This window comes from Sciurus carolinensis, chromosome 1, assembly GCF_902686445.1.
Source record: "Sciurus carolinensis chromosome 1, mSciCar1.2, whole genome shotgun sequence".
NCBI lineage: Eukaryota > Metazoa > Chordata > Mammalia > Rodentia > Sciuridae > Sciurus > Sciurus carolinensis.
The window spans coordinates 186,941,402-186,959,719 of record NC_062213.1 but is presented as its reverse complement, the minus strand read 5'-3'; the positions used below and the strand labels follow the sequence as shown (position 1 = coordinate 186,959,719).

Genomic DNA, 18,318 nt, shown 5'->3' with positions numbered 1-18,318 from the left:
CTCTTCCTTTCTTCCTTTCTTTCTTGGTGCTGGGATGGAACCTGGGACCTCGTGCCTGCTAGGCAGCTGCTCCACCACCTAGCTACATCGCTGCTTCCTCTGCAGAGTTCTTGAATGGTTGCCTCCTGTATATCCTGCCCTCTGTTTTCTTTGTTCTTCCTGAAACTCATTTTGGTCTCCTAGACTGCCCTTTACTTTTCCGATAATTGCGCTCTCGTTTTCCATCTCTGTCATTTGCTCTATGTTCTGTGCTATTCTCCTTAACTTTATTAAACTCTTCAAATTTTCATTGCAATGATCAATTTTAATTCCAAGCCCTGTTTTGTTTTACACAGAAAAAGGGTTTGAGCTTTTTGGAGGTATCTTCATGTGCAAAATAAAGAACAAAGTTCTTTTCATGAGATTAGTTTTCATAGTGTCAGATCCAGTTCACGGAGATCGTTTCCACTTCACACGGTCGATAGCTAAAACCAAGAAACCTTTGTGTAAAGACCAAAGTCCCAATTTTACTGACTTGCATGGGTCTAAGTCTATGCTACATTTTGGACCAAAGAAAACCACATATGGAAGCAATAGAAATGGGAAACGTGTCACTTTAGATCAATACTATACCATTAGGAGGCCACATTGACAACATGTCAGATGACTAAGCATTAATCCAGAAAACGGTTAGATACAAAAATGCTTTCATTGCAGACTGATGACTCTACAGATCTTAGTAACTGTTGTATTTATGTGGTAACAGTTAGAATCCTAAAAGAGAAATGTCTGGAAGAACATCCAAAGGCTCGAAACAATCTGCTGGGAATGCAATGTTCAAAGTGGTAATAAATACTTTGAAACACATGAGATATTTTGGAAACAGTGTATAAGTCTGGGTATTAATGACTTTGACAGGAAAGTATGTTGCTCCACAGAAAGAATTCCTTTTAGAAAACTCTAGAGTCAGGTAATGCATTGTTTTACTAAGAAAGGCTTTCCTGTAATCCCAGCTACTCAGGAGACTGAGGCAAGGGGATCACAAGTTTGAGTCCAGCCTCTGCAATTTAGCAAGACTTTAAGTGAGATAATAAAAAAAGTCTCAAAAATAAAATCTCAATCGGACACAAGACACAGTGGTGCACGCCTGTAATCTCAGCAGCTCAGAAGACTGACGCAGGAGAATCCTAAATTTGAAGCCAGCCTCAGCAACTTAGGGAGGCCTTAAAGCAATTTAGCAAGACCCTGTCTCTAAATAAATATAAAAAAGGGCTGGGGATATAGGTTAGTGGTAGAGTGTCCCTGGGTTCGATCCCCAGTAAAGAGAGACAGAGAGAGAGAGAGAGAGACAGAGAGAGAGAGAGAGAGACAGAGAGAGAGAGAGAGAGAGGGAAGAAAAACAGCTGGGTACAGTGGCACACACCTGTAAACCCAACGGCTCGGGAGGCTGAGGCAGGAGGATCGTGAGTTCAAAGCCAGCCTCAGCAAAAGCGAGGTGCTAAGCAATTTAGTGAGACCCTGTCTCTACACAAAATACAAAAAAAGGTCAGGGATGTGGCTCAGTGGTCAAGTGACCCTGAGTTAAATGATCCCCAGTACCAAAAAAAAAAAAAAAAAAAAAAGAAGAAGAAGAAGAAGAAGAAGAAAAAAAAAGAAACAAACAATCATAGGTGTATATGTGAAGGAGTCCCAGGACAAGCAGGCAGAAGTTTCTGAATCCAGAGTCCATCAAAGTCTCAGTAGGCAAAGCCACTTCTCTGTTTCTGTCTTCTAGCGTCACAGGGTCCCTTGGGTCCCTGATTCTTCCTGGTTTTTTCCATCTTGAAAGCAGACCCAGAATCGGGCTGGGGGTGCAGCTCTGTGGTAGACTGCCTCAGCAGGTGCCTGAGGCCCTGGGCTTGGCTGCCCAGAATCTGACCCTTCTCCCCTGTTCTGCCACAATGTCTTTGATCTGAGACACCCTCCCCTCATGCCTGGACTCGCAGTCAACTGCTGACAGTCTGCCCTGCTTCTCCCTCGGGCACTAGCGGCCGGGTCCACACACCGCAGTCAGAACAATTCTCACAGATGGTGAAGGGTGAGTCAGGTGGTGTCGCGCCTCCGTTCAGATCTTCCCAGTGGTCGTCTCGTCCACCGTGCCCTCCAGACCCAGCCTCGGTGCCTTCTCTGGCTTCCTCTCCCCGACACACACACAGCTCTCGCTTGCCCGCTCGACTCCAGCCAGCCGGTCCCCAGGCACCATCCCACCCCAGGGCCCTGCTCTGACTACTTCTTCCCTAGGGGATCCTTGCCCCAGGGACCACGTGGCCTTCTTCCTCTCTTTCTTAGTTGTAGATGGACACAATACCTTCATTTTATTTATTTATTTTCATGTGGTGCTGAGGATGGAACCCAGGGCCTCACACGTGCAGGGCAAGCGCTCTGCCACCGAGCCGCAACCCCAGCCCCTTTCTTCAGATCTTTACTCACATTTTACCTTCTTTGTGAAGACTTCCCTGGACACCTCAGGGAGCATTTCCATACTGCCTTTTCCTCCCCAGACACTAACTGTCCTACTGCTGAGATTCTTTTTTATTTTTATTTTTTTGCCTTGGCTTATCACCTGCTTCTTGTTTGTTTTGGGTGCTGAGAACTGGCCCCGGGCTTTGTGCTCGCTCAGCAGGTGTCTCCCAGCGAGCTGCACCCCTGCCCTAACTTTTCATTTGTCTTACTTATCTTGCCTGTTCTCTCATCAGTAGAGTACCACCTGCTTTGGGCCGGGTTTTTCCCTTTATGGTCCACTGATGGCCTAGCACAGAGAATAGCAGCTTGCACATCATTGTTGCTCAATAAATATTTAGTGAATGAATGAAATTCTGTGTCCTTTTCTCCGTGTAGACTACTTTCATGTTTTCCCCCCTTTCTGAGCATTTGATAGTAAAGTGCAGATTGTTCTGGAGCTCTGTAACAAACTTTATTTATTTATTTATTTGGTATTGGGGATTGAACTCTGGGACACTTTACCACTGAGCAACATTCCCCAGTCCTTTTTATTTTTTTCATTTTGAGACAGGATCTGGCTAAATTGCTGAGGCTAGCCTCCAACTTGAGATCCTCCTGCCTCAGCCTCCTAAATCAGTGGGATTACAGGCTGTGCCATGGACCCCAGTTCAGTGAATTCTCAGTACAAAGACTCTGGCTCAGTTTGAGTTAAGTATTTAGCCCTGAGCCAATCTGCTATAATCATTGAGGGAAGGCCACCTACACACCCTTCTCTGTGATAAGAGTCAGTTCCCTGAAAATCATGGTTGGATGCTCCTAGGGTTGGGCACAATGGCGCATGCCTATAATCCCAGCTTCTCAGGAGGTTGAGGCAGGAGGATTGCAAGTTCAAAGTCAAGGTCAGCAATTTAATTGAGGCCTTAAGCAATTCAGCAAGATCCTGTCTCAAAATAAAAAATAAAAAGGCTGGGGATGTGGTTAAGTCTTGATGGGTTCAATTAAAAAAAAAAAAAAAGGTGGCTGTCCCCCATCTCTCACATCCATCTCACACCTAGATGATGTGTCCAGTTAACCATGACAATTCTATTCCCTGGACTGTGATGGTCCAGCAATAGCCACGTGGCCCAATTCTGTGCAGTGCAATCCTGGATGAATCTGCAAAAGGGCTTAAAGTAGGTAGGTGTCTTCTCCTACGACAGGGTCATGGGATGACGTGGTGTCTGTCCTCTTTCTATGAATACTGTGCTGCTATTATGGAAGAAACTGTGGCCCTGACTTCCAACTGGTGAAGAATGAAGCCCCCACCAAGGCTGATGGAGCAAAGAAATGGTCAGAACCTCGGTCTTGGATGGAATTACAGAGACATCAGCCAACCCAGAAGCCCTCTTTATCTCTGGCTCTTCTTGGATGTGAAATAATAAATGTCCTTATTGCTTAAGGTTTGGATTGGGATTTCTGTTCTGTGCATCCTACCTGATTCATGCAGATGCTATTTACTCTCCTGCATCCCAGTCTTCCCAGGGGTGCTGCTGCTGGATTCGGATCAACAGGTAAAATGCAGTTACTGTGCTTTCCCTGGGAACACGTACTGCTGTAATGACACCCTGCAGACGGTTGGCTGAGAGTCATGACAACTTCAGCTGACCTCTGGCTAGATCAGGCAGTGAATGTAACATGCAAGACCTTGGCCTTCTGAGTGGATAAGAGAACATGGTAAGGGCAGGAAACTGTCCTTCTCAAACAGTAAAACAGTGCTGAAGACACCTGACCCAGCATGACATCTGTGAGCATTCTGTAGGCATCATGTCATGTCAACATTCTGGGGTCACAGTGCACTGTAATGGCTTCAAATTACTGCACGGTGATGTTCAGTCTTAACCTCTCAAAGTTGCCACTAAAAATAATTCTTCTTTTTCCTCTTCTTCCTCTTCTCCTCCTCCCCTCCTTTTCCTCTTTTTATTGGTACTAGGGACTGAACCAGGGGATGCTCTACCAGTAAGTTACATCCCCAGTTCTTTTTGCTTTTCTTAAACTGTGAGCCAGGATCTTGCTAATTTGTCCAGGCTGTCCTTGAACTTGGAATTCTCCTAACTCAGCTTCCATAGTCACTGGGGTTGCAGGCATGTGTCACTACCCTGGTTGCCACCAAAAATTTTTTTTAAATTAAAATGTGAAGTAAACACAAAAAAGTTCAAAAAACGATCTGCTATTATAAAACAATGCTGTGAATTAGCTACAGAAGCTCACAGAGCTGAGTGTCAGGACCTGGGCGTGAACCCAGGCCTCTTCGCCTCCATAGTCTGGCCTCTTTCCAATGCAAACTTAGACATAACTGCCCAGGCTCAGCTGTAAACAAATTCAAAATGAAATGGCCAGTGTTTTCTGAGAAGACTTTTTGCCCTGGCTTTCCCAGCACTCCTTCCCTATCCTTTTGGAAATGAAACCATTGATTGATTGATGGCAGAACTGGGAATTGAACAGGGTTTTGCACACACTAGGCAAATGAGCTATATCTCCAGTCCTTCCTTCTTTTTTTCTTGTTTAAGATAAGGTCTCAATTGGCTATCCTGTCTCATGGGATCACAGGGGTGCACCACTGTACTAGGCTCACTTTCACTCTTCAGACCTCAGATTTCTCAGTAGAAGACTGGGCTAGTAGTAGCAGCAACCCCACAGATTTGTTTCGAGGATTCTTGAGATGATGCCTATACACAGAATTACTTTGTTTCCAAGTGACAGAATCCCAAATCAGACTGACTTTTAGCATTAAAAAAAAAGAATATTGACTCACATAATTGTAAAGGCCAGGAGAAATAACTTCAGGCATAGCAAGATCCAGGAGATCAAATGATGTCATCAGAAGCAAGTCCCCAGACTCTGCTTTCTTCTGCTCTGGCTCCATTCTCAAAGAAGCCACACCAAATATATTTCAGCACAGGTACAAGCCTAGGCCAAACCGTCCTCTTCCCTACTGTTGACTGCAACAGCTTCGGTCTCCCCTCTTCCTCTACCAGCACCCCTTACTCCCAGTCTCATCTCCACATAGTGACCTTTTAAAAAATTTGAAGCAGGTCATATGACATGGTACTGGGGATTGCACACAGGGATGCTCTACCACTGAGCTACATCCCTAGCCCTTTTTATTTTTTTTATTTTGAGACAGGGTCTCTTTGCTTAGGGCCTCACTAAATGGTTGAGGCTGGCCTGGAATTTGGGATCCTCCTGCCTCAGCCTCCCTAATCCCTGGGATTACAGGTATGTACCACCACACCCAGCTCAAAACTTTTTGACTATCTGCTCATAGTAAAACTCAAATTGTTTGTCCATGACCCAATCTAACATCTGGCCATACTCATCCCCTGCTTCCCCACATCTTCCTTTCTCCTCGTGTGGGAAGGGATGGGAAGCAGGGTGGGCTGGGAGATATTTCCTCTGCCAGGAACTCATCCTTGTGGCTTGCACCATCTCTTCTTCATAACTCAATTCCCCTTGATCTCATCTAGCCTCATAATTTCGAGTCCAGCAGGAAAAACAGCTCTCTTACCCAACAGTTTGAACTGCGACCAACCAATTTGGACCAGTGAAAGTCAGGGCTGGCTTTCATTGGTCCGAACTGGCAGGGCGCAACCCCTTGAACACTGGGTCACTGTTGCCAGGGGGCTGAGATGCCTTGATTGGCTAGACTTGAGCCACGTGCCTGGATGGAGACTCAGGCTGAGTGGAGGAAGACAATCCCCCACCCCCAAGAAGATTGAGGTCCTGTTACCAGAAGGGTGAAGTAATGCTGAGCAGCAAAAATAACAGATGTGTATTTTCAGCGTTTGCACAGCAGCTGACGGATAGGAAGTGTCTATTTAAAAAATAAATAAATAAAGCGGCCAAAACAACAAACCAGCTTTCACTGCCTGCAGGAACCCCTGGGGGATTTCCTTCCTCAACATTCATTCATTTAACAAATTTTTATTGATAGTACTCATTTCCAGGCTTTATCCAAAGGGAATCTGTTATGCTCTTGAATCAAAATGTAATAATGTACTAGATGATGTGACTTGTTAGGGCAGTGCCTGGCGTCCATTCAACAGTATTTATTAGGCTTTTATTAGCACTGGCGAGGAGCTCAGTTGACAGCTGTGAGCAGCACCAGCCTCTCTTCCTGGGGCTTAGATACTAGTGGGAAGAAAGGCAGTTAAAAAGAAAGCTCAATTTAAACAGACAGAGGCCCCCATAAAACACACCTTCCAGCAAAGAAAACTAAACATCCTGGGTGAAGGGTTATGGAAAATAATATTCCTATAAAACAGCTCCCCAAGAAAATGGTGTGGCTCTGGAGGTGGGCAGGGAAATTGACCCAACATTAAACCTCTCCCAGTGCATTCCTGGTAACAATGGGCCCTCAAGGAAAGGGGCAGATATGGAATGGCAGGCCCTAACCCTTGACCTTCCCCATGTCAAATTAGTCCTGAATGACAACCGGCAAGATTTGAGTACTCGGGGTTTGGTTTTATGCTGTGTAACTAACCCCTGACGGTCAGAACTGCGTGTGCAGGGCTGGGGGTGTGGCTGAGGGGTAGAGCGCTGGCAAGCGTGAGGCACTGGGTTGGATTCTCAGCACCACATACAAATAAATAAATAAATAAAGGTCTACCAACATCTAAAGTAAACATTTAAAAATAAAACTGCACTTGCACGGTTTCCAATGATGACATCATCCTCACTGTACCTGAATCCCCTCTGTAAATGGCGGCCAATTTTCCCCATCTGGAAAATGGGCCCCAATGGCGCCCGAATCTGCGAAGGAATAAAGGCTTCTCTGAATCCTCCAAGGTCTCCTTCCCTTCCTTTTGCGCTTACACTGGGGTTCTTCTTCACGGAGTGGCCTTGTGTACCTTTGAAACTGTGTACTTCTGTTGATTTCTTTCTTTCTTTCTTTCTTTCTTTTTTTTTTTTTTTTTGGACCAGGAATTGAACACAGGGGTGCTTAACCCCTGAGCCACATCCCAGTCCTTTTTATCTTTTATTTTAAGGGTTTCCCTGAGTTGCTTAGGGCCTGGCTAAATTGCTGAGGCTGGCTTTGAATTTGCAATCCTCCTGCCCCAGCCTCCCCAGGCGCTGGGATTATAGGCTGCACCACCGCCCCCAGCTCACTTTTATTTTTTATTTAGAGACAGGGTCTCTCTAAGTTGCCAAGGTTGACTTTGAAGTTCTGATCCTCCTGCCTCAGCCTCCTGAGCCAATTTCCCAGCCGCCTCCCAAGCACCACCATGCCTGCCTGTGTTGATCATTTTAGAAAAGTAATGCCAGAATGAATTACGCCCAGTAGAATGGTTAAAAGTAAAGGGATTGGCAACATTGAAATCTTGGAAGGTTGCTGGGGAGTTGGAATACTTCTACATTACTGGTGAGAACCTAAAATGGTACAATCACTTTAGGAAACTCTTCAGCAGTTTCTTATAAACATACAACTACCCCATGATCCAACAATTCTGCTTTCACCCAAGAGAAATAAAAACCTATGTCTTTCATCTTAATTTATATTAAGTTAAAACTTATCTAGGATGATAAAAATTGAAACAGTAGTTGCCTGGGATGGGAGCTAAATTTTATACATGTTGATAAGGACATGAATTAAAAGGGATTTTCACTTATCAAAACTCACGGAACCAGGACTGAGGTTGTGGTTCAGTGGTAGAGTGCTTGCTGATCACTTGTGAGGAATTGGGCTTGGTCCTCAGCACCACATAATAAATAAATTAAAATTAAATTAAAACCCTCATGGAACCGATTATACATTGTAGTGAAATATCCCACTGTTCCCCACAAATATGTACACTTATTATGCCTCAATTAAAAATTAAATATAGGGCTGGGGAGATAGCTCAGTTGGTAGAGTGCTTGCCTCGCAAGCACAAGGCCCTGGGTTCAATCCCCAGCACCGCAAAAAAAAAAAAAAAAAAAAAAAAAAAAAAAATTAAATATAACCAGGTGCCTGTGATGCAAGCCTATAATTCCAGTGGCTCAAGCCTGAGGCAGGAGGTTGGGGAGTTCAAAGCCAGCCTCAGCAAATGCCAGGCTCTAAGCAACTCAGTGAGACTCAGTCTCTACATAAAATACAAAATAGGGCTGGGGCTGGGGCTCAGTGGTCGAGTGCCCTGAGTTCAATCCCTGGTTCCAAAAAATTTTAAAAAATTAAAAATTTAAATATATGGTAAATTAAATTCTAAGGCTGGTACTCTGAAAAGGGGGAAGAAAAAAAAGCAACTCATGAGCGGGAACTGCAAGCTTTAAGGTTTTTTTTTTTGTTTGTTTGTTTGTTTTGTTTTTTTCTGTACTGGGGATTGAACCTGGGGACGCTTTACTACCGAGCCACATCCCCAGCCCTGTTTTATATTTTATTTATAGACAGATCTCACTAAGTTGCTTAGGTCCTCCCTAAGTTGGTGAGGCTGGCTTTGAACTCACAATCCTCCTGCCTCAGCCGGTGCTTTTCACTGAACGCAAAATATACCTAATTAAAAAGAGAAATGCAGGAATCGCAGAGGGCAAGTTACACCTTACTAGGGAAGGTGCAGCAGGGTGAGTCCACGAGGGCTTCGACTGGGAGAGGCCCTTACTGAGGAGGTGAGCATGCAGACCGAACTCCAACTCTGCACCAAGTGGGAGGAGGAGGGAGAGTGAACTCAATACGAAAAAACTCACTTTCTTCAGTGGAGACCTTCCATAAAGCAGCTTTCATGTTTGTGCTTTCACATATCATCTCACAGTGATCCTTGGATCAGTATTTGGGCTCCCGTTTTCCAAGTAGGCAACAGGACGTGCCAGAAGTCAGGTTTTAGGTCTGCATATTCGGTGTCAGTGTGCCCGGGTCCCAAGCTGACCGCAGGAGACACTCCAGGTGGGGAGGGTCTGAGTACAGGAATGTTCCACCCAACAAAAGGCAGCGCCCGCACGCGCTCGCGTCGGCTCCGGGACAAAGCGGGGCGGAGCGCGGCCCAGCCCCGGAGAGCGGGAGCGGAAGGGTAGGGTGTGGGGTGCGGTGAGTTCCGACCCGCGGAAGCAGCCCAGAGTGCGAGGGCCGGGTGGGGCCCCAGCAGGGTGGGGGTGGGGAAGCGCGGGGCGGGGAGAGGGTGGTGGGGCTGGGGTGAAGGGGCGGGGCCCGGGCCTATCTGGAGAGGCAGGTCGGAGCCGGCACTGGAGCGCCAGGGCACCGGAGGAGGATGCGCGCGGGCCGGAGCTCGGGGTGGGACTCCACCTCCCCGAAGGAGGCAGGGGCGGGGGGAGGAGGGGGCGGGGCCTGAGGGCCGTGGAGGGTGTGAGCGCCTGATTGGTTCCGGCGGACTCGGCAGGGCCAATGGCTCCCTCCGCTGCCCCGCCCGCAGCTCCTCGCCGCCCTGTCAGTCTCGGGTACCCGGCACGTCTCTCAGGGTCTGCGGCTCAAGGCCGAACTGTGGAGCGACTCCCCACCCTACGTGGATGCTGTTTCTTCCGCGAAATGACTAGGACCGTTTCTGTTGCTCAGGGTCGGAGGAGACTGAAACGAGAGATTGGAGGTGAAGTGGGCTTTTTCACCATGCCCTTCACTTACATATACTTTTTTTTTTGGACTGGAGATGGAACCCAGGGGTGTTTTACCACTGAGATACATCCTATATCACCAGCCCTTTTTATTTTTGTTTTTCCAGACAGGGTCTCGCTAAATTGCCCAGGCTAGTCTCGAACTTGGGATCCTCCAACTTCAGCCTCGAGAGTAGCTAGGAGTAGCTGGAATTATTAGGTCCATGCGCCACCGCGCTGTTTTGTTTTGTTTGTTTTTAGCAAAAACAAAAAAATCAGTATATCTTATTCTGATAAAACGATGTACAAAATGGAACAAAATAATGATTGTTCGTTCTTTGCTGATGAGAGCCAAAAGCTTCAAGAAACTTTCATAAGAAACCTATTTATATATCTTCACATTAGAAATGTTTTTTCTTAGCAGCATTCCTTACATTCCATGAATTTAGGCAGGTAAAAGACTCAAAGAAGTAGCCTCTTCTGATTCCAACCAGAGAATCCGGGGCTAACATGCACTTTGTTCTTATTAGAAAGAACTGTACTGTAAAGAGCTGTATTAAAAATTCTCTCAAAGCTTGCACTTATCCCACAGGACAAGCCCATAAATAACATTCTCCTCCATTTTACAGCTAGGCTCTTGGAAAAATTTATGTGTCGACACACCCATGTTAATACAGCTAGTAAGTGGTAGAACCAGGACTTAAACTTGGGGTCTGAGTTAGTAATTTTGAAGTCCTCACCTCAAAACCAGTGGTCTTAACCACTTTATGATTACTGCCTAATTGTTTATTTGCTCATTCATTCAAAAAATATTGGCAACCTTCTCTGCTAGGTCATGTGCTGGATGTAAGGCATATAGGGACGTTTCTGGGCCCCATTTCTCTCATCCCTCAATTCTCTTTCCATGCATCCGAGCACAGTGACTATGAGTAGCTCTAGACTTTCATTGACTTTGTAGCTCTCAGTCCCAGAAGGGAGTGCAAACTTCTTAATAGCTGCAGCATGGAAAAAGCAGTCTTGGGGACCATTTCTCTAACCTCCTTGAAGTTGTCCTAAACCCTTGCAAAGCCAAACCCCAGATTCCTACGCACTGTACATGGCTTGGTGCAGTAGGAGCTGAGGCTACATGTGTGGCAGTCAATTTGTGGGAGTGGGAGTTCTTATTACAGGGCTCTTGGAGATATTTAATAGGGTCGCTAGGCAAACGCCAAAGGCAAGTGCACAGATGAGATGGCAGGAGATGTGTCTCAGAGCCCCAAGATCTGTGTCTAGGAACAGGACCCTGTGCATCACCATCCCAAGAGGACAGATGAATGCTGCAAGGACAGACAGAGGGAAGCTACAGCTGGAGAGAAAGTCCAAGTAACTCTCAGAAACGTCCCAGGCCGGAGAGACTTCTCTAAGCCCCCTGGACTCCAGAACCCAGACTCAAATGCCTCTAGTCCTGCTCCAGTGTGATCTGATAAGGAGGTCTCAGGTCACCCAAACTTCTGGGTATAGCCTTTATAATTTTCAAAGTCCTTACCCTTACCCTCTATGGCCCTGAGGGTGTTATTGGACCATTTTATAGGTAGGAATACTGAGGCTCAGAGCAACAGGCTAACCTGCCTAAAGCAAGCAGCCAGACCGAGACAAAACAACTTCTTTGTCACTCCCAGAGCTCTATGCCATTATCCCTCCTCCCATCTTCCCATCCATTGACTTTCCCCGACCCCAGGGTCCCCACCTGCACCTTCATCTTGGGGTCCTGAAACCGCCCCATCCACATCCATGTTGATCCATAAGCTCTCATCTTTCCAGAATGAGGTTCCAGGGAAGGGCAGGGATTTGGGGAGGGGTGGTCTCCCAGCTAGTTGCCTGCCAATCAGCAGGTGTCCAAAAGAGCCTCCTGCTTGCTTGTGAGTCGAGTAGCCCCAAGCTACTCAAGCCAGAAAACCACCCATATTAGTTGAGAAGAGTTTGCTTAAGAGTTTTAACTGGAATCGTCAACTCTTCAAGAGGTTGGGTGGTGAGTTTTGCTCCACAGAGCCATTTTGGCAAATGGAAAACCAATGAATTATGAATCAAAGCCCTGATTTTAAAAATGGGACCTGGATAGGAAGTTGGGAGACCCCAATCTAGTTTATATTCCTCCCTTCACCCCAATGCCTTGTTAGAGGTAGAGACACTGAGGTCCAAGTTTCCAAAATCACACTCTTGAATGCAGCCCTTAGTTTGCTGAGACTGGGGATCAGGGCTTGTTGTTATTGTCCTCTGCTGGAAAGGAATTAATATTTATTGGGGGCCTATTATGTGTCAGGTGCTTTATTGGCATTCTCACAATAACTTAAATATGCCATTTTACAGATGAGAAAAATGAGGCTCCCCTTAGGCGATTTATCCCAAATCTCAGTCTTTCCCAGATTGTGTTTCCTTAGTCAAAACAGTGGTTCTAGCCAGGCTCAGTTGAACATGCCTGTACTCTCAGAGGCTCAGGAGGCTGAGGCAGGAGGATTCAAGTTCAAAGCCAGCCTCATAGGGGCTTGGGGAGATAGCTCAGTCAGTAGAGTGCTTGCCTTAGGCCCTGGGTTCAATACCCAGCACCGCAAAAAAAAAAAAAAAAAAGCCAGACTCAGCAATTTAGCGAGGCCCTAAGCAACTTAGTGAGACCCTATCTTTAAATAAAATACAAAAAAGGGCTGAGTGGAAAAGGGCTGAGTGGTTAAGGCCCCTGGGTTCAATCCTTGGTACCAAAACCAAAAAACCGCCAATCCCAGTTCTCAACAGGGGATGATGCTGCCCAGGGTCATTTGGCAATGCTCAGAGACATCTGTGGTTGTTACACTGGGACCAGAGGAGCATGTGGTGGAGGACGCTCAGCACCTCTGGTGCACAACAGAGCCTCCAGCACAGAATTAGAAACCCCCAAATGTCTGTAGTGCTGGGTGTGAGAAATCCTGGCCTAGAGAAACCCTTGCCCTTCTGGTCACCCACTCTGAGTCCCCACCTGGGAGAGGTACCCCTGCAGCCAGCGGCTGTCCTGCAAACCGGTGCTGGTTGTGCTGCCTCTAACCAGAACCATGCAAGTGAATGGCATTTGACTGGCATTCAGTAAATGTGAGTTGGCTTGAAATACAAGGTAGCACCTGTCTCTGGTCTATTGACCTCTTGCTTCAACTAGGCTGCTGGCTTTTCCAGGACAGGGAGGTGTGTGAAAGGCCCTATAGCCCCTGTGTCCTTGCCAGAGATACACTGGGCTTCCTGTCACTTCAGTTAAGGCTGCAGAGCCACCTGGCCGTGTCCATAGAGGTAGTATATATGGAGGTTAGAGACATAGACTTAGGTCAGAAGCATCCTGCTTCAGGTGCTAGCCCTGCAACTTACTCACTGTATGACCTTGGGCATGATGCTTGACCTAAGTTTCACTTAGGCACACTTCAAGGGTAAGTTTAGCTCTTTTTTTTTTTTTTTTTTTTTTGGGTGCTGGGGATCGAACCCAGGGCCTTGTGCTTACAAGGCAAGCACTCTACCGACTGAGCTATCTCCCCAGCTCCCCCCCCCCCCCCCTTTTTTTTTTTTAAGTTGGGTATACCACCTAGCTAATTTGCTCCTGAATTTCTGGTCCACAAAAACTGAGAGCAGGTCTGGGGTTGTAGCTCAGTGGCAGTGTGCTTGCCTAGCACGGGTGAGGCACTGGGTTTGATCTTCAGCACCACATAAAAATAAATAAATAAAGATATTGTGTCCATCTGCAACTTTAAACAAAATAAAACAACAACAAAAACAACTATGAGCATCTGGGGATGGAGGTGCACACCTGTAATCCCAGCAACTCAGGAGACTGAGGCAGGGGGCTCACAAGTTCGAGGCCAGCCTCAGCAACTTAATTGTCTCAAAATAGTCTGGGGATGTAGCTCAGTGGAAAAGGGTCCCCTGAGTTCAATCCTCAGTACTGAAAAAATACATAAATAGAAAATCTTTCTCAGTAAAAACCTCCCTAACTGATCTGACATCCAATGTATTTATTTTTATAAATTTTTGACTTTGGGAGCTGAACCCAGGGTCACTTTACCACTGAGTCACATCCCCAGCCCCTTTTTATGTTGAGACAGGATCTAGCTGAATTGCCCAGGCTGGCCAGAAACTTGTGATCCTTCAGCCTCAGTCTCCCCAGTCTGCCACTGTGCTGGGCTCCATGACACTTATCTATCATGCATTTGACTTATTAATTTATGATATATCTCCTCCCAAAAGACATCCTCCCTAAGAGCAGGGGTTACTGTCTATTTTGTTCACTGTTGTATCCCCAGTTCCTGGCATGTAGTAGTTACTTAATAAATACTTGAAGAATGAATTCAAACGTATGGACCCCAGTGAATTAGGACCCAATATGCAGGTGGAGCTGGGGAATCTGCAGGCAGAAAGGCACCCCAGGAACAGTGCGGGTTGGGAAGCTGTCTCGGAATACCGGCAGGAGAGAAGCCTGCGCGGATCATACAAAGTCCAGGCCTCTTCTTTCACCCAAGATAGCACCAATGCCAGCGCGGGGAGAAGCGACCAAGGTCACCGGCGGGGGCGGGAGCAGAGGAAGCACTAGCACCTGGGCGCAGGACACCCGGGGTGGGGCTCTCAGCAGCTGCTGCCAGGCCCTGCGCAGCCAGGAGGCGGGCTGGCTGAGATGGGGACTGCTGAGTCACTGGAACCAGGCCTGAGGCAGACGAGGCCACCACGTCCGGGTGGGAGTGGAGCAGGGTGGAGCTGCCTCCCCTCCTCCAGGTGACCCCGGCTGAGGCCGGAAGAGGGAGAGGCAGGCGGAGCTCCAGCTGGCCGCCCCCTCCTGACCCTGCCTCCCGCTGAACCACCCTAGTGGCGAGTGAAGGCGCTGCTTAGTTTTAAAAGTCGCTTACATGGAAATGGCTAATCCACTAAGGAAGACGGGAAGGACGGCGGTAACAAATGAAATTGAGCTTAAATATAATTCCATTTTAGCCTGGAGATGTAGTTCAGTGGTAGAGCATTTGTCTAGCGTGCTTGAGGTCCTGGGAGGGAGGAGCGGAGAAAGGAAAAATGTTCATATAAAATTCCACTTCGCGTCTGTCATCTCAGTGGCTCAGGAAACTGAGGCAGGAGGATCTCGAGTTTGAAGCCAGCCTCAGCAACTTAGCAAAGGGCCTACGCAACTCAGCGAGATGCTGTCTCTAAATAAAATACAAAAAAAGGGCTAGGGAAGTGACTCAGTGGTTAAGTGCCCCTGAGTTCAATCCCTGGTAAAAACAAACAAACAACACAGAAGTTTGAGGCCAGCCTGGGCAACTTTAGCGAGACCCTGTTTCAAAATATTAAAGGACTGAAGAAGTGTCTCAGTGTTGGGGTGCTTCTTCAGCATGGCTGCAGGCCCTGGGTTTAATCCCCAGCACCAGGGTGGGGAGGAATCGAGAGGAACCCAACGTATTCCCCATGGAAGCGCCCTCTAACGCAGTCTTCTAAGCTTACTCAGCACCAGTTTCCTCTCCTCCAAGTTGCCCCTGCCTGGGCCACGTTGCTCTCTCGCAGCTATTATCTACCGTCCTCCTCCACACTGACCACCTCTGCCTGCTCCTCCAGTGCGCGCCCACTGGAACAGAAGCTCCTTGAAGGCAGGGTCTGCCTTGCTTTCCTCTGTGTCCCATGATCAGGCAGGGTAAGATCCCCTGCATCCGAAGGGGCTGCTGTGGAAGAGCAGGTGGCAGCTCCGTAGGTATAATTGGGGGAACATTTCCAAGATTCAGAGTCAAGTGGAAGAAGTAGAATGTTGCCATTTGTGTGAAAATAGGAAAAAAGAATATTTGTATAAATCGTCAAAGAACTGGTTATCTTTGGAATGATGAAGAAGAGATGTAAGTATATACTTTCCTGGAAACTTCTGGACTTTGTAACATTACGTGTTCATTAAAAAGTTAAACGTTTTAATTTCTTGGGCTGTATCATCAGAAAAGGATCCAGGATGTCAGGATAGGATGCAGGGATTCATGTCAAAAGCAGTCTGCCAGCTTGTTCTAAGCCAGGAACGGAACTGTCAGGAAGAGGCAGAGCCAGGAAGCAAAGAGGATTTGGAGCATCAGCCTAACACGCACTTAATCAGAAAAATAAATAGAAAGCTCTCCAAGGGATTGCGAAGCCAGGTTTGGGAATCCACTGATTTACTATGACCTTTGCGGGCTTTTTCTTTCTTTCTTTCTTTTTTGGAAAGGGAGGGAGCGCATCTTGAGAGGAAGAGGTCAGTGCCCCAGAATGCATGCTAATGCTGACATGGCCTTCAGCCTTGCTGGCTCTCACAGGGGGACATTTCCCTTAGGAGGTCTTTCTGACCCAGAGGGCAGGACAGGAAAACAGAGAAGAAAACACCATCTTTAATTAACCCACCTGCACAGAAACCAGGGGAGCCCTCCTGGCCTTGCAAGGTCCCAATGAGGAGAGAAACTGGTCCCCTTGCAAAAACCAGCTTATAAAAACAAAGGCTTCAAAGCACCAGTGGCTAGACCCGTCAGAGGCCTAGGGATGCGGGGAGTGAGGGCTGCAGGCGGGACTGACCCGCTGGCAGGGGAACAGCTCAGTTGAAGGGAACTGTCCCTCTCTTGAGCTGTACCCCTAGTTGACGAGGCTGGCCATCTGGGACCTCGGTGTCTATGGTAGCCAGTTACTGCTGGGGTTGGTGCTTGGTGCATCACTGCAGCTGGGCTAGGGGGGCAGGGGCACCCCCCCAGTGAGATCAAGGAGGGGAGTGGGCACTATGGACAGGCTCAGGTGTGTGCAAGTCACCCCCACCGTCTGGGCTTCCCTCCAAGTCCCCCGGCCTCCCTCCTGCCCAGGTCTGCTTCCATCTCATAGATGAACAGCCTGATCCTCTTTTCTGTGAACTCACAGCCAGTGCACAGGGGCATGTGTGGAGGGAGGTGGGAAAGAAAAGCTCCTGCCTCTGCTCGTACTTGTCCCAGAAGGGGTGGGTGCTGGTCCTCCTGACCCACCCCCCATTAGTCACGCTCCCATTCTGCCCCTTCGGAGCGCCTTCTGGGCTTTTTAGGGGTTGCCCGCGGTCTGTAAACACTACTGTCTGGGCAGCACTGACCCATCCTCTCCCTCTGGAACCACAGATCTTCTAAGTGGTGAGGTGAATGGAGCTAGCCATCAGGGACAGGTGGGGATTGGGCTCATGGGGGCAGCAGACCTGGCCTGAGTGACCTGGAAGGGAGTTGCACCCCACTTTCCTGGAGGAGAGAGCTTCAAAGGTTTGCCAAGGGTCTGCAGATGGTGAGTCTAGGAAGCTTTCCCTGGAGGTCAGGTTGAATTCAGGGCTTGGGCTCTGTCCTTCAGGTTCCCACCAAGAGAACACATGGGTATATTGCTTTAAGAGAGGCGCTGGCAAGTAGTGGAGATGTGTGTGTGGTGAAGTATCTGAGCCGGGGGGCAGGCTTGGAAACAGAATCCAGACCAGACACTGGGTTTTGGAATCAGAAACTAGAGTAAGTACACTATGTTCAAGGCCTGGCTCCACCAAAAACCTAGCTGTGTGGCCTCAAGCAAACCGCTTCACATCTCTGGGCCTTGGTTAGCATGTCTGCGAAATGGAAATTATAAACCCAGCCTAGTCCAGGGGATTGAGCCAAATGAGAAAGAAGAGACCATCTGCTAAGGATCGTTTTAATCACTGGAGGTGAAAAAACTGAGACCCAGAGAGAGAAAGGGCTTTGCTAGATGTCACACAAGGTGTCAGTGACCAAGCTACGACTGGAACCCAGGACTCCTGCTCCTAGTTCCCGGTAGCTTTCCCCAGGGCTGGTGAACGTGTGGTGAGATGGGGCGGGTCTGTGTCCTGCTGTTTCTCTCCGGACAAGGGGCAAGATGCCAGGTGAAGGGTGAAAGGGAGAGGTTGGAGAAGGGAGGAAGGCCCCGGCGCACTCCAAGGCTGAGATAAAAAAAATACAAACCCCGCGACCCCCCTCCCCCGCCCCGCCCCTCCCAGCCCCACCCCGTAAGTTGGGGCTGAAGGGCCAAGTCCGAGTCCACTCTTCTGGCTGCAGATCCAGGCGGGGCCGCGCAGGCTGCAGTAGGTTCGCGAGCCGCCAGGGGGCGCGCCTGTCCATCGCGGCCGCCGGGGTCAGTCCAGCAGCTAAGGGCGCGGCGCCGGGGTGGGCGCAGGGCGGAAGCTACCCCGACCTGCAGGAAACAAAGGCGGGTTAGGAGAGTACGTATGGGGCGGGAAGAACCGCTGCCCTCCCCGCTCTTCCGTCCCTTTCTTTTCCCGCCACTGACGTCCCTGTCCCTGTACCCCACCCAGCCCAGAGCCAGGAC

At 48.2% G+C, this 18,318-nt stretch overlaps 1 protein-coding gene across 1 annotated transcript in view; it reads right to left on the bottom strand.

Moving 5' to 3' along the window:
* Positions 1-16,357: 16,357 nt before the first annotated feature.
* Nkain1 (sodium/potassium transporting ATPase interacting 1) overlaps positions 16,358-18,318 on the bottom strand; it is a 42,092-nt gene continuing 40,131 nt past the window's right edge. Inside the window, exon 7 of the mRNA XM_047529537.1 lies at positions 16,358-18,183. Coding sequence (XP_047385493.1) covers positions 18,174-18,183 — 10 coding nt within the window. The 3' untranslated portion in view covers positions 16,358-18,173. The remainder of the gene's footprint in view (positions 18,184-18,318) is intronic.